We start from the raw sequence: 16,834 nt of genomic DNA on the forward strand, positions 1-16,834 counted from the left end.
GAGGATGTCACTTGGAGGACTCAGACGCGCCTGACTCAAGTCTTGGTATTTTCAGTTGCCTCAAATGCATGTGAAAGTTGGACATTGACTAAGGAAGCCTGAAGAATGGATCTATTTGGATTGTGGTGCTGGAGATGAAGATTCAAAGGACTGTGGAATGCCAAAAGAACAAACAGATCTATCTTGGAAGGACTGTTAGAATGTTCCTTAGAAGCGAGGATGGCAAGACTTTGTCTCTCTCACTTCGGACATATTCATTAGGAGAAGCCAGACCATCACAAAGGACACCATGCTTGGTAAAGTAGTGGGGGCAGCAAAAAACAAGATTGACTGACACAGTGATTCAATCGTGAGTTCCAACATACTCAGCGAGCTTGGTTTTGGAATTTTGGAGATGTCAGTGCCACAAGTTGAGTGGCCCTGCTGTATCATATTTTCTTAGCATTAATTAACACCGGCAATAATGGATTTTGTGTTCCTTCTCTATTAAATGTGAGGTCCTTGGGAAGTGGCATTCAGGATCCTCTGTGTCACATCCCAGCACTTGAAGAATTAATGAGTCTCAATCCCTTTATACCTGCTGTGACTTTCAGAGCCAAACTAACTCCTGATAAACCTGAGAAGATAGCAAGTCAGTCTGCAACTTGAAAATTCTTTTATTGGTGAGTGTACATACAAATGAAACAAGGCAGGCACTAAGTACCCCTCATGCCATCGTGAAAGATCAGTTCTGTTGTTTGTCTAAACTGTGCAAAATTGCCTAATCTTAACTATGCAGTCTGCATTACACCAGGGACCTAGTGGCCCAGACAGATTGTAGGTAACAGAATCTCAATTGTGTTTCAGAGTATCAAAAACAAAAATAGTCTATACATTTTACAAGTCTGATGTATTTACAGAAAAGGATTTCATGTCATTAACCAAATGCTCCTTCGGCTCCCTTTTTAACCATTCTTGCTCTGCAGCTATTGACAAATCTGTACATCTCAATCCCACAGTAATTGCACAAAACCAAATAACCGAGCATCCTTTTTGTTTTCAAAATAAGAAACACTATTAAAACCAAGAGGTTCAACACAGCCTCGAGCCTTGACTGCAACCCCACAGAAAGTACCGGCTGTGCAGTACTGCTGAGTTGGCTACTAAGTTCTGCTGGGTGGGGGACAAGAAACAAACAAAAACAACCTTTCCTTTTTGTAGTGTGTACTTTTCAAAGAATTTTACCAAGAACCATCTCATTGAAATTTACCATAATACAAAATATAGTAGTAACGATGGAAATAATCATTTTTACCAGATGGGAAATTTTAGGCTTTTAAACAAAATGAGCCCTAATGTTTTCTGGTATATGCTGCTGTTGCAGAAGCATATCTGTCAGCCGTTCACCCCCATGCTCCCACATACTCTGCCACAGATTGCTAGTGGAGTATGCTCTGAATGAGTTGTCTACTCAAAGGAGTTTGGGGAATGCTAGATTCAACAAAGGTTCCTCGAGCCTGTAACAGGCATTCGAAATCCCCAGGAGGTGGGTGGAGAACAGAGCAGTAACCCCCCCACAGCAGGCATGGAGCAAACGTGCGTGCGAGCACAGCAGGTCCAGGGCTGGGAAGATCACTGCCTGGCAGGCTGGAGGGCATGAGCCAATCAAGTGAAAAATGCAGCCCTGTGTGTTATGTAAAGGGTCTGTTCAGAGAGGTCACACATCTGAATTTTCATTTTAAATCTTTAGCTTTATGCCTATTGGCTAAAGACAGAAGATCCTGGAGAGTAAGCAGCATCTGGGTGGAGGAAGATCAGGCTAACACTGTCAGGAAATGTAGTATACAGTGTTTCCCAATCTATTTTCCCATAGGCCTTTGTTCACAGAGGAGCCATCCATTTGCTTGACGCCTGGAGAATAGCATAGGACATGTCGTCTCTGAGAGCAAGCACCCTCCTAAGCCTCCAGGTTCTGAACTCCGTCCCCATGGTTGACTCCAGCTGGGATGCTGAAATTAGTGACTAACTCAACAGTTTGAAGCAACCAGCTGAAGAACAGGAAAAAAGGGTGTGGCATCTCTGTGCCCATAAAGATGCCCAGACTAGGACACCCTGTGAAGCAGTCCGGCTCTATGCAGTGTTTGTTTGTTTTTTAACTATCTGATTCTAAAACGTTTGTGTTCACGAAAGCGCTCCTGATCTGGTCAGAATGCTTGAGCCACTTTAGGGTTCACAGAAGGTGGTTAGTATCTCCCCACTGGGGATGTTTGCATGCAGATTAAAGCTGGGGGGGTCATGCAACTCAATGTCACTGACATGGTGGATGCCAGGAGGAAATGACACAGAAAAACTGTTCTGGACTTTCAAAGTCTGACCCGTGATCAGTGCCTTCTGCAGTCCTCAGGGGAGAAAACCCTGGTGGGCCAATCGGTCTCAATCCATGACGTAGAGATTCTCTTCGATAATGTAGACATTGTCTTCTGCTCGGCCTGCTGCATTCTGCAACGCTCCAGTCTGAGGGGCGTTAAATGTGACCACTCTGTAGAAAGAGTTGTTGAGAAGTAAAGCGAGTAAGGGACAGAACAGACCATGTTTGAAATAGGAGCATCACTTTTATTCCCTAGTGAACAGGTAAGACTGGCTACATGGGGCTCCAGCGCTTCATTCACTTAGACTAGGGAGAATAGCGCCACCTGGGGTGACAAAAATAAAATTGTGAAATAAGGACTAAGTTGACGATGGAGTTCTGGCGGCTTAGTATTTAAGCTCAGGGGTGCGAATGAAAAAGGAGACCACACCCAAGAGCCCCTCCCCAGGAGAAAACTGGAGCCGTCTGCTTCCCTAGAGATTCCAGCCTTGGAAGGCTGGGAAATAGTGCATTGCCCAACAGTGCGACGATCACGCAGTGTTATTCAACCTCAGCCCAGTGTCCTTCAGCACATTCATACAGTAGAAGAGAAAAATGGAAATCTAAAAAGGGAGATATCCGACTTCAAACTAAAGGTCTGAATTTCCAAGGTGACTAAGGACTCGCCTGACTGGGACTCGCCAGCTGTGGGTAGTGACCCTTTAAGGAAAATCTTTACATCTATTTAATGGGTTGCTTTCTTCACGTAGACAAATATATAGAAATGTATCAGAGAATAGTGAGTACTGGACCATGGTCCAAAATTTCAAAGCCATCAGTTAGGTGACTTTTAGAACACAGACATACATGCACATTTAGGGGACAAACTGTCAGGGACTGAAGATTAAAGGATTCATGTTATGGAAAGCTGCTATGGGACAGCGGCTTTGGGGGAACTGCATCGTCTACAGTTTGGGTACGGTTGTGTGGGGGTGGGTGAAAAGTCACAAACCTCAAATTCACTCCCATCAAGTCGATGCCTACTCATAAGGACCCTATTGTCCCTGTGATCTCACGGAGCCAAACCCTTCCCAGGCTCAGAAAGCCTCTGCTAGCAGGTGGCTTAGAGTTGCTGGCTTTGTGGCTGGCAGCTCAATGGGCAAACACTCCCCCTGCGGGGCTGCACGAGAACCAGAATTGAGAGTGGAAACCCAAGTCAGGGTCAAGAGTAACCTATTGCTGCAGCTGGACTTTTGTGATTTGAGTAGAGTGACTTTCTATCACCTGAGAGTGACCAGAAAAGTTACAGCAGCTACTGAGCCTTCAGCCAGCCACAGAGAAAAATGCAACCCCACTAAGGACAATTAAAGAGACAGGAGACGGAAAATGTCCACGTCCTGTAAATAGATTGATCACAGATGTGTGAGAAGCAGCTTGGCTGTGAAGAGGTTCAAAACAAGTGAGTGTCATGAAACCGTAAAGAAGCTCATCTGATGAGGAACTGTTCCTAACATACGTAAGATAGTCTGTCTCTCCTTTCTTAGATAGTTCCGCATCTTATACAATAACCATTGTGCTTTACAATTAGATCCTTTTTAAAATTTAAGATAAATTCAAAGTGCAAGGAAAGAAATTAAGAAAGTAGTAAGATGCTATGTCCCCTACTTTTCTGCCTATAAAAAGTTGTTTCCTTTTTTGTTTGCTTGCTTGTTTTTTCTCATTCTCAGAAGCAGCTGACTTCTAACTAAAAACAGCATAAGAACTGGAATGCAGAACCCCGGAATGGAATCCTCTTCTTGCTCCATTGTAAGTGTGAATGTATTTTTCAACCTGTAACATGGGTATCATAGGAGCACCTACAGCAGAGGTTCATTGTTGGAAGCACCAACCACGGTAAGATTGCAATGAGAAAGGCAACATTTATTGCGCATGTACTACATGCTAGACACTGTTCCTAACACAGCCTACGCATTGGCTCATGTAAATAGCGTGGGCATTTGAGTCTGTATACAAACGACTAAGGAAGAACTAGTGAAAGAAAGGCAGCCAAGGAAAGGTGGGTTTTGAATCAACATAAAGAAACCCAAGCTGGCCCAAATGAAGTGGACCCAGGCTTTGAAAATAGGAGTCTTCCACCATTATAAGTATTCGTGCTTATGAACCCGTGAGTGAAAGAGCTATCCAATGGTTATAAATTCAAATGCCTACAGGGCAGACAGCTAATATATATGAGTGGAGCAATCTGGGTAGGTAGCAGAGGGAATGTTGGGAACTGTGGAGAACTGGAGACATAGGTTCCACCTCAGTGCCTTTGCACTTCCTGTGTCTTTAGCCAGGAATTGTCTTTTAGGCTCTCTGCAGAGCTCCTCCAGTGATCTCCCAACTAGCCCATTACCCTATTCTATGTTGCATGTGGTGTTTATCTGAGAGCACATGAAGGTACATTGTTTATTTGCTTATATGTTTTCTGTCTGTGTTGTTCATCTCTCTGGAATATAGTAGGCATTCAATAATCATAGCACTAAATGAAAGGAAAGAATAAACCAAAGAAAGCATACAAATGTTCAGTTGCAGCAAGTAAAATGTGCAATCTTGTTCTACTGCTTTAAGAAGCTAGAATTGAGGTTTTCTTCAACAACATGAAATAGAAATGCTGGTAATATTAGTAGTAGGTTTGAAAAATGAAAGATGGGCTCATTAAGCTGAATTTTTAGGGCCCAGGGTATTTATATAAAATATTTTTTTAATTTTAAATATATATTTAAAAAGAAGGAGAGAAAGGGAAAGATTTCTCTTTGCGTTTACTAGGGTAGAGACATCAAAAAGTGTCCGTGCAAACCCTGTCCAACTTACCTTAGTTGTTGCAGCTTATTTCTCATGTAGAACTGCTCTATATTGGGGGGGGGGGGTTCAACATGAAAACAAAACATGTCAGAAAATGGGTTCATGACATCGTATTCCAAATGAAAATATTATGCCTCCTATTAGTTTAACATAAACACAAAGCATTTATGGACATCAGAGCTTAAATATAATTATGTGTAGAACTACAAAAGAATATTTTTACAAGGAAAATATGAAGACATCTTTCCCTAAAAGCTTCATTAATGCCTGTAATTTCCTTCGAATTTTGGATTTAATGCCAGTTTTCTGGCAACCATCTCTGAAATCCTGAGTTTTCTTCATTTAAAAAATAGAAATCTAATTATTAATAACCAGATGAAAATTAAACCTGAATGTATGGATGTATATGCAAATCCAGTGCCATTGAATTGATTCCAGCCATGCTGTAAATTTTCAGATAGTCTCATCTTTCTCTGAGGAGAGGCTGGTGGGTTTGAGCAACCAGCCCCCTCCCGCCTTGCTGTTAGCAGTCCAAAGCTTACCTGACACCAGCGCTCTCTTGTGGGTGTATGTGTCAAATTATAAATGAAAATGAAATATTACGCTGAGTCTAACAGATTGGTGGAATAATGGTTTATGAGTTGCTTGCTTAGTGCAAGGTCAGCAGTTTGAGACCACCAGTAGCTCCATGGGAAAAAGGTGAGATTGTTTGTTCCCTTAAGGATTTACAGCCTTGGAAACCCACAGGGACGGTTCTGCTTTGTCCTATTGGGTCACTCTGAGTTGGGATTGGCTTGACAGCAGTGTGTTTGGTTTGAGTTTGTTTGGTGTTGCATTGGGTTGTTGGGGTTGTCTGCCCTTTAACAGATTTATACCTTTGGGAACCTTGGGGAGCAGTTCTACTCTGTCCTTTAGGGTCACTGTGTTCTAGGTTGCACTTGGTGGCAGTTGTTTGGTTTGGTTTTGGTTCACAGTTTGTCATAGAGGCAGCACAAAACTTCAGTATCAAGAGTGATGTCTACACGTTCATTAAACTGAGAACTTTAGCATCAAGCCTTCACAGCTTTGAACTGTGACTGTGGACATTGTAAGTTAGTGTTAGTAGGTTGGATATTTTTCAGGCAGAGAATGCTCATCATAACTTCCCAATATAAGTGAAGGCTGATTGCTTTTCCACTTTACTCCATGGCAGTTTAAAGATTTCATAGGACTGCTCATTCTGATCTTGGAGGCTGGAGATGGGCAGGCAGGATACATCTGTATTTTAATTCTATATCTTACAAAATCCTCAATGCATTATCTTTGTTTTCACTTTATACTAGTCGTTCAATATTCATTTTAAGCATTAAGATAGCAATAGCCTTTTCTATGCCAATAAAAAGAGCTTTTTCAGTTGACCCTCGCTCCTTGCAAGGACCTCTTATGGCAGGGTGGGTAGAAGGCTGAGCTGTGAACCGAAATGTTGGTGGCTCAAACCCACTAACAACTCCAAGGGAGAAAGATGTGGCAGTCTGCTCCCAGAAAGATTTATGTCCTTGGGAATCTATTGAGGCAATCCCACTGTGTCCTGCAGGATCACTTGTTAGTCAAAATCGAGTCGATAGCAATGTGTTTGCTCTTTGTTTTTAGCTCATTTAAAACTCACACCAACCTTGAGGTAGGTGGTACAGCCACATGCATTTTATGGATGGGTTACAGGAAAGTGATTCAAAACCAAAGTCATGTGGCGGGAAAGAGTCGGAGTTATGGGAGCCTGAGCCCTGTGACACTGGAGCTCTGCTGCATTAGGCACAAGCCTGCAATGACTTACTGCGGACAATCAAGACAACCAAAAGACCGAGCAGCACTGCAGCCAAAATCCCAATTCCAATGTAGACTTCCTTCGCAGCAGTGTTCTGGGTCTCTTGTACCAGGGACACTTCCTAAGGAAACATCAGCAAGGGAAGAAGAGTCCTTTTAGAGTCATGAATAGAAAACATTTTCCTGAATGCCTTACACATATATCTCTTTTCAGCCTTTGGGTCCTCCAGGGTAAAATCAAATAGTCTGAGATTGCACCCATGTGGAAAAATTCCACGGCAATTTGAAATTCAAATATCTTGGGTGGTGAGATAGTTAAAGATTATTGTGCCAACCTAGTTGATAAATACATGTGGGGTTAATTGAATGGAGGAGAGATAAATGGCTCGGTGAGCCTTGTCTTTCTAGTTTTCAGTTCTCTTGCTTTCTGAGGGTCAGACCAGGGTGCAGCTTCCTTGGTCAGTTCCCTGCTTCAGCTGGCAAGGCTCACTTCCTACAAGACATCCCTGAGGAGAAGCCGCATGGACCTACTCCTATGCAGCCCTGGGTGCTGGATCAGCCGTGTGGACTCCCCTGCCAGCTCTGAGATGCTTACACTGATTCGGCTTTCCTCCTGCAGTCAGTATCATTGCGTGTGTTTTGTGAGATGAAGGAGGACTTTGTGGATTGGTGTTGGACATATGGGCTAATGTTGGACTTGTGAGCTTGGACAGCATTGGGTTGGGATGTTTTCTTGATGTGCACTTACCCTTTATATAAAATTCTCTCTTATACATATGGGTTTCTGTGGATTTGTTTCTCTAGTGTACCCAGACTAACACAGGTGGTGAGGGAAATATTTCATATTTTGCTTGGGGTGGTATTTACCTACATGTATGCATTTGTTAAATGCACACTCAAACTCTCAAAATTGGTGTCATTTATTATATATAAATTATGCTTCAAGAAGTTAAAATCACTTTTTAAAATGAAGAAACTCAATAAATATTCCATAATATATACTCTTATTATATTAAAGAAAAAAAATTTTCTACTTGGCATAAACAGTTAGGTGCTGGGCTACCTAGCCTAAAGGTTGGTGTTTCAAACCCACCCAGAGATACCTCAGAAAAGAGCCTGTGCTCTGAAAGGTCACAGCCCTGGAAGTTTGATGGAGCAGTTCTTCTCTCAAATCCACGGGCTTTTCCGGACTCAGAATTTATTCCATAGACACTGGTTTGGGTCTATGATATTGTAAACTAACTAAATAAAAAAGACTAATCACTGTAAGTTCCTATATAAATTGACCATCATGCTGGCTAAAGTTATCTGAATATGCTTCTTATTGATTGAATTTGATTCTGGGTTATGTTGCCTATTAGTTCTTTTAGCTATGATTCAATATGTTGAAAGAAACTTCTCACAGATGTAGCCCTGACACACAATTAAAGTAGGGATGTAGAATTTTGTTTAAGTCTCTTGCACACAAGGGATCACCCTTTTCAGAAGAAACCAGACAAATGCCAGACCTCACATTAGGCCCCTTTATAAAAATTAGCTGTAATCCTAAATACTTCCTACGGAGTGGATACTTTATAGAAAATGAATAATCTAATCTTCCTTTCAGGTCAGAATCAAATCTTTTCTTGAGAAAAATTAAACCTGGAGTAAAAATTCCAGCTCTTCTATTAGCTCGCCGTGTGACCCTGGACAAGTGCTTTAGCCTCTCTGAAGCCTTGAGAAGCACTTATTCAATCGTTTTTTGGGAAAAGGTACTTTCAAGTGTTTCCTAGTGATGCTACAAGGAATATAGAGGAGGTTTGGTATGGTGGGATCAGCATTGGTCTGTAACCACAAGGTATAGGGTTTGAATCCTCAGTGGTTGTGAGGTGTGAGCCCGAGGTGGCATGACACCTGTTAAGATGCACTATCTTGGAAAAATTAAGGAGCATTTAGCCTAACCCCATACATTAGCCTGCGGGATTGCTATCTGTTGGAATGGACTCAATGGCAGAGGGTCTAGCTTTCTTTGAGGTGAAATGAAAGGAACCCTCTTTGCTCGGTGGATTAGCACTCAGCTGCTGAATAAGAAGTGGGCTTCAAACCTACCCGCCACTTCTCAGGAGAGGAGAACTGGCAATTGACATGATCAGCATTACAGCCTAGGGAACCCTAATGAGAAAAGGAAGGCTGTTCCCCAAGGTCATGGATTTGGACGTTATTGGACTTCTGCTTAAAACCTCTTGCTTTTGATGTCAGCAAATTAAGACTACCTTACACATGCCACTTTCAAAGTCTATACCATTGAATAGTTTATTGACACTATTAGTAGAAATGCCAAATACCAAAGACTCCATTGAAGTTACTTATATTTCTAAAAATAAATCTGATAATGCTATCACTAAACTGAAATAGATACATATAGACCTTAAATATATGAATGGATTTTAAGCTCTCACAAAACAATAAGCCCCAACCTAAGAGCAATTAGTTCTTATGATATGGTCCTATTCAATATTTGCCATGAAATGGTCACTGAAGATGCAGGTATGACAGCAAAGGATGATGAAGAAATAAGATCATGCCAACCTATCAGAAAAGGTCTTAAAAATTTCCTTAAAACAAGCAGTCATCTAAATTAGGAGTCAGCTAAGTCCACATGGAAACAGCACACTAACCTATGTGATCGTGGATGACAGTGACAGCCTAAAATCCACGTGCACAGTCCCCACTGGGTTAAGCCTCTATTGAATTCCCTTGAGCCCTTGTCTTCAGACATGAATAGCCTTGCCCTCAGACAGAGTGTTTTGGAAAGTGAATTAATGCAGATAGGGCTAAGTTGAAATTTAACATCTTATTTATTTTCCCTTTCGACCTATTAATTTGTCTGCTTATATTATTTTCTGCTTTCTTTTGATTTGGGTTTTTCTGTATTGTAGTTTGAAGGATTTTTCTTTGAGTGATTTTCTTTACATGCAGCTTAAGATTGATAAATCTACAGACAGAAGCTAGACTAAAATGGATGTCCGAAGAGATTCTGAAACTTGCTCCTGAACATAGAGTACTCAAGTAAATTAAACGAGGGAGGAAGGAAAAAGGAAGAATGGCAATTTTCAAAAGGTATCTAGAGAAGACAAAGTAAGTAGTATCACACAATGCACAAAGATGTGGAATTAGACAATCCAGAGAGAAGGACAGGCTCAAGCTCAGTCGCATCTCAATATGGAAAAATACAAATTTGAGTTAAAGTATTAAGGGAGTCTGTGTGCAAACTACTGAATTATACCGGGAACATTGAAGAAAACGCAAGGATTTTGCAGTCGCTATATCAAAAAGAATTTTTCTACAATCAACTACTTCAATCTGCAACTTATGACCAAGAACCAATAGAATGCTGAGGAGACGGAAGTCCAAACTGCACTGAAGACATAGGCAAAATTTAAGGCTTCAGGAACTGACAGAATGCCAATAGAAATGCTGGTACAGGACTGGGAGCACTCACTCTCTGTTCCAAGAAAATTAGACTGCAACAATCCATATTTGTGCCTATTCCAAAAAAAGTAATCCAACATAATATGGAAAGTACTGAACAACATTGCTACTATCACATGCTAGTAAAATTTTAATTAGTAAGCCTTGAGAAGAATGAGAACCCAGAATACTACACTGTGTTCATGCAGAACTATACATGGATTAAGAGGCAGTTATGCAAACAGATCAGCTGGATTATATGAAGAAGAATGCAGTATACCATTGGAAGAAAGCTTTTTAACAATCTGTGATATGCAGATTACACAAACTTGCTGGCTGACAATGAGGAAGACTTGAAGCACTTGCTGATGAAGATGGAGGACTATAGCTTCGATCTGGATTACAACTCAATGTAAAAGAAAAATATCCACAAATGGACCAATCAGTAACATCATGATAACTAGAAAAGTTTGAAGTTGTCAGTGATTTTCTCTTGCTTGGCTCAACAATCAACTCATGGAAGCACAATCAAGAGGTCAAGGGACACATTGCATTGGGTAAATCTGCTGCACAGGACCTCTTTCAAGTGTTGAAAAGCAAAGATATTTCTTGGGTGTGCCTGACCCAAACCCTGGTATTTTTAATTACCACATATTCATGTGAAAGTTGGACATTGAGTAATAAAGACTGAAGAAGAATCGATGCATTTGAATATAGTGCAGACGAGGAATACTGAAAGTATCATGGACTGCCAAAAATAAACAAATCTGCCTTGGACAAAGTGCAGCCAGAATCCCCCTTGGCAGCAAAGATGACAAGACTTCATCTTAAATCCTTTGGACATGTTGTCAGGAGAGACTAGTCTCTGGAGAAGGACGTCAAGCTTAGTAAAGTGTAAGGAGAGACGCGAGGGGGAAAAAGGGACCTGGACAAGATGAATTGACACAGTGATGGTCTCAAACATTAGAACAATTGTGTGGACAAGGCAGAACCTGGCGGTATTTCATTCTGTTGTATGTAAGGGTCAATATATGACAGAACCAACTCAATGACACCCAACAACAATGGAAAAACTGTTGAAGATAATTAAAAAAACCAATTACAGTAATACACTGAGAGGGAGTTGCCAGAAATTTAGAAACGTTCACAAAACAAGGACTATTTATCACTGCTAAGTTCAGCTGGATCTTGGCTAAAAGCAGAGAACAACAGAAAGATGTTTTCTTGTGTTATATGGACTATGCAAGGCTATTCCACTGGGTGAATCATAACAAACTATGAGTCATGTAGAGAAGAATGGGAATTTGAGAACATGTAATTGTGTTCACTTGGAATCGCTGCATAGACCAGAAGATACTGCATGGTTTACAATCAGAAAGGCATGCATTGAGGTGGTATCCTTGCACTCTACTTATTTTGATATGTATGCTGAGCAAATAACTGAGAGCCTGGATGATTTGAAGAAGGTGACATTTTGGGTAGAAAAAGTCATTAACAGTGTCCAGTGTGCAAAGACAACCTTGCTAGCTGAAAGCTAAAGGACGTGAAGCACTTACTGATGAAGATCAGAAACTGCAGCCTTCAGTACGGATGACATGTCCATCTAAAGAGAGCAAAATCCTCATGTCTGCACCAACAAACAACAGCATGATCGACGGGAAAAAAGATTCACGTTTTCATGCATTTCATTTTACTTAGATCCATAAAGCAGCCGTCAAGAAATCAGATGGCATATTGAATCGGGCAAATCTGATGCACGGGACCTCTTTAAAATGTCCAAGAGCAGAGATGTTGCTTTGAAGACTAAGGTGTGTCTGAACAAAACCACGGTATTTTCATTCACTCCATAAGCATGCAAAGCTTAACATGGAATAACAAAGACCACAGAAGATTTGATGCATTTGAATTAGGGTGTTGGCATAAAACATTGACAGTACCGTGGACTGTCAAAAACAAACAAACAAACAAACGTGCCTTAAAGGAAGTAGAGTCATAATGTTGGTTCTGTTGTGGAAAGGGTCGTATTCCACGGGAACTGACTCAATGGCCCCTAACAACAGCTATCATAAAATGTGACTTTTTTCACCATAACTGGTTAGTGAACACACAGAGTAAGTGCATGCTTAGGGGCAACACGTGGATACACATAACTGCGTAAATAATTAAGCCCTTAGTTTGAACATGTAGGTGGTTTATGCCATTTTTGTGATTAAAAATAGCAGCAATGAAGGTTTTTCTCATACATTTTCATGTATTTGTTCAGTTCTCTCAAGATAATGAGAAGTTACCTACTCAATCAAAATATAAGCTATACATTTTCAAGTCACCTAGGATACATCATGGCATATTCAAGGCATCAAAAGCCCATGCCTTCTCTATCGCCTCACTTGTTTCTAAATTGTTTCTACTTGCTGTTAAGCACGCTTATTTTGCAGATAAGTGAAATTTAAAAGAAGCTCACAGTTCCCCCCCACACACACATAAATCTGATCATATTATAATTTACAGTTTTAGTTCTGCTATTGGGGCAGTGTATACAAGTTTTTAACACCTATCATATCAATCAGTGCCCGTGTCTTTAAATGCCAGGGGATCAACATCTAACCTCTTCTAGCTATGCAAGAGAGAAGGCAAATCCACTGACTGTGTCTCGCTGTGTCGCATTGGTCAGGAGCCACACTGCACAAGGTTTGAAATGCTTTGCGTTTGTTGGGTGTCACTATGGTTTGAAAGCCATTTGAGGCTGCACTAACTTGCACAACCTTGTCTGAGCTTTTTCACTTTATCATTTGTCTTAGATAGTCATGTTGTTATCTTTCATCACTTGCTATCAAAGGATTGTTTTTATACACTCAACCTCATTTTATTTTGCTGCTTCTAAGTGTTACTTGCACATAGTAACAGTTCGTTTTGTTCAAGGGAGCCAAACGAGAAGGAGCTATTGACATATTTGCCTGACTTATTTGAAAGATGACAATAGAACTTCATAACACTGGGATCACTTAGATGTTTCTCAGGCTCACTGTGAGAAAAAAACAAGAACTGTCAGAATAATAAAATTGTTTAAGATTTCAATGAGTCTTCAAATGGGAACATAATAATGCAGAAAAAAGCAACTGCAGTAGTCTCAAATTTTCTACAAAGGATGGAAGTTAGGTTGGAAAGGATAGGAGGGAGCATGTTCTTAAGATGTCATAACAAACACACTTTCACTTGTTTTGTACATGTAATTGAGGTTCTCCCCTTCCCCCTCACTGACTTAAGGCATGTTGTTTCCCGAAAGATACTTTGCAGCCTTTCTTGCTATATTGCATCAAGCTGCTTGAATGAGCTTGCGTTTTGCTTCCAATTTTGGGCCATAGAAAGTCTATACTGTGTGTGTGTGTGTATGTGTGTGTGTGTGTGCGCGCGCACACACACACACAATAAAATACCACTCATTGGTCATCTGTAACAAACTAGTCCGCCTAACAGAATATTTCAAGTGAACCCAAAGGTTGGCAGTTCAAACTCAATCAACAATACCATGGAAGATAGGCCTAGTAATCTGTTTCTTTTAAGATGGGAACCAAGAAAGCCTCATAGAGCAGTCACCAGGAGTCAAATCAACTCAACAGCAAGGAACAGCAATGAGAGTCACAGTCTCTTTCCTTCATCTTTCTCTCGTAATGAAACTTTGTGGGCTAGTCTTGCAGAATTAAACTCTACAGGTATCTTGCTTCCACAGAGACATATGGAAGTGTATCTGGCTAATAAAAGAGGAAAGAACATGCTTACGGTTTGATTGTTATGCCAAAAGCCATCTGAAGACGGTGTCACGGTATCATTCACATCTGCTCAGAAAGAAGGAAAATTAATTAGAATTACAAAAAAGCATTGCATTTTTACTGCAGACACTAAACACATTCACATTGTCTTTTGAGGATGAAAAGTGGAATAATAACATGGCCAAATGCTTCAGCACTGAGTTAGTCCTAACAAGTTATTAGCACACATCAGTTTAACCTGTGAGTCTGACCCTTCAGCTTTGGGTCATAGAACCCTTTGAAAATGGAAAGCATGTTTTTCTTTATGGGGGTAAAGAAAGTCCAAAGTTTTATCTACCATTTTAGGGAAGGCATAGAACTCCGTAAACTCATTTTTAAACTAAGACGGCAAAGATGTCGTTTAAAAGCAATCATGTTCATGTTATGAAACAAGTTATCAGTGTGTGCCCAGAAAGAAAAGTAAAATCAAAACAATGTTGCTGTCCAGTTGATTATGACCTGGGAGACCCCACAAGCTGTGGAGTAGCATTGCCCTCTGTTCAGAAACCGCTTTCTTTTGCGGTGCCATTCCATGGGTAGTAAGCACCAGTTAGCAGTTGAACACTTACACACCTGTGCTATCCAGGAGACACTCCCCACCCCTGCCCAACACACACACACACACACACACACACAGATCACACCAACCAATCAGAACGGACATTGCACTGGCATTCGATTCAGAATGTCAGTAAAATGTACTATGAGATCCAAAGTAGATCACAGATCACTCCTACATTGTATTCAAGTGTGCCTATACTTTTGCCCAAAAGCCCTTTCCAAAACATGTAATAGAGTAAGACCAATGCCTCCCATACCACCGGCATCCTAATAAAAGGATGTTTCACCTTCAAATTGTGGAACTTTAGCAGTATTTTGGAATTATCTTTTTATAATAGACAACAAAATATGTTGGCCCTCAAAAATAACTTTAACCTCTAATTCCACGACGAAAAACTCAAAGCCAACCCCAATGCCATCGAGTCGATTCTAATTCATAGCTGCCCTTTAGAACGGAGTTGAATTGCCCTTGTGTGTTTCTGCAAAGCCTCCTCTTTCTCCAGTGAAGTGGCTGGTGGTTTCCAACTGAGCAGCCCACAGTAATCCCACGACCCCACTGAAACTCACTACCGTCGATGCCATCCGACTCAGAGCAAGCCTACAGGACAGGGTAGAACTTCCCCGACGGTTTGAAATTCAAAACTGTCCATCTTTACAAGAGTAGAAAGTCTCCTCTTTGTCCCTCAGAGCAGTAGGTGGTTTCAAAGTGCCGACTTAGTAAAGAGCAGCCCAACACAAACCCCACAAGGCCCCCAGGGCTCCAGTCCTCGTATGTCAACAGTTAAGGACTGAACTAGCAAGAGTAGAATAAAGGTTCCTGGAGGGTACGGGGGGGGGGGGGGGGTAAAGAGGGGCTGATGTCAAGGAGTTCAAGAAGGAAGAAAATGTTTGGAAACTGTAGCAATTGAACAATACTGCTTGATATGATTGAACTATGGAATGATGTGATCTCTGTAGGAGTTCCCAATAAAATGGTTTTTGAACAACAATGAAAAGAACTCAGCTGCCAACCACTCCAACTTCCCCAGTGGCTTTTCTACACACAGACCCAGTGACTTGCTCCCATAAGCCCTGGGGAAGAGATCTACTCTGTCAAGCGTGGGAACACCGGGAGTGGGAATCCACTTGACGGCCACAAAGAACAGCATGGGAATCACAATAAAATGGAAGGGGTGGGGTGCACATAATGCCCTTTCAGCCTCTCAAACATCCAGTGCCGTGGCTTCACCAACTTCCCAAGGGCACAGTGGTAGGTGGCAAAGCACTCAGCTAGCAACTGCATTTGGCTGCAATGCAAATAACAAACCCGGGGACATTGCATCAATTCTGACTTACAGTGATCCTATGTAAGGTTTCCTCTCAAGACTATACATCTTTATGGGAAGAGTCAGCCTCATCATTCTCCTGCGGGGCACTTGGTGGATTTGAACTAGCACAATTGTGATTAGGTTAGCAGCCCAACACTTGCCCCACAGTGGCACCAGTGTTCCTTAAATAGAGCTCTCTTATTGTTAGATGCCATTGAGTTGGTGCCAAGTGATAGTGGCCCCATGCACAAGAGAAGGAGACACTACCTGGTCCTGTGCCATCCTCACAACGGTTCCTATACCTGAGCTTATTGACACAGTTGCTGTGTCAATCCGTCTCACTGCGGGCCTTCCCTTCTTTCATTGCCCCTCTACATTACCAAGCAGAATGGACTTCTCCAGGGACTGGTCTCTCCTGACCATATGTTCACATACACGACTTCTCTAGCAATGAGAATAAATCAGACATTCCTTGGAAGAATTAAATGAGATAACTGATTGTCTTTCAAATGTATGGCCAGCCATATCATGAACAACCAGAAATGCCTTCCACACCTCAGTTATGCTTTAGCCAACCGAGGGCAGACTTGGGCACAGTGGGGACTTGGCCCAGGAGCTTCAGAGACACTGCCCAGATGGCAGCAGCCCCCCAAGCCCCAGGAACACAGCTGCTCCAATGTCTGTTCCACTGTGGAAAACTCTTCCTTGGTTGGGTTTTAGTGACATGACATTTTAAAGAA

General features: G+C 41.5%; 1 protein-coding gene across 2 annotated transcripts in view; it reads right to left on the reverse strand.

Annotated features, from left to right (window-relative positions):
• Positions 1-638: 638 nt before the first annotated feature.
• HAVCR1 (hepatitis A virus cellular receptor 1) overlaps positions 639-16,834 on the reverse strand; it is a 35,245-nt gene continuing 19,049 nt past the window's right edge. For both annotated transcript variants that reach the window (XM_075541884.1, XM_075541883.1), the window contains 4 exons: positions 14,198-14,253; positions 6,981-7,092; positions 5,180-5,216; positions 639-2,518 (listed from right to left, as the gene is read on the reverse strand). In XM_075541884.1, coding sequence (XP_075397999.1) covers positions 2,413-2,518; positions 5,180-5,216; positions 6,981-7,092; positions 14,198-14,253 — 311 coding nt within the window. In that variant the 3' untranslated portion in view covers positions 639-2,412. The remainder of the gene's footprint in view (positions 2,519-5,179; positions 5,217-6,980; positions 7,093-14,197; positions 14,254-16,834) is intronic.

The sequence above is a fragment of the Tenrec ecaudatus genome, chromosome 2 (assembly GCF_050624435.1).
Source record: "Tenrec ecaudatus isolate mTenEca1 chromosome 2, mTenEca1.hap1, whole genome shotgun sequence".
In the NCBI taxonomy this organism is placed as follows: Eukaryota; Metazoa; Chordata; class Mammalia; order Afrosoricida; family Tenrecidae; genus Tenrec; species Tenrec ecaudatus.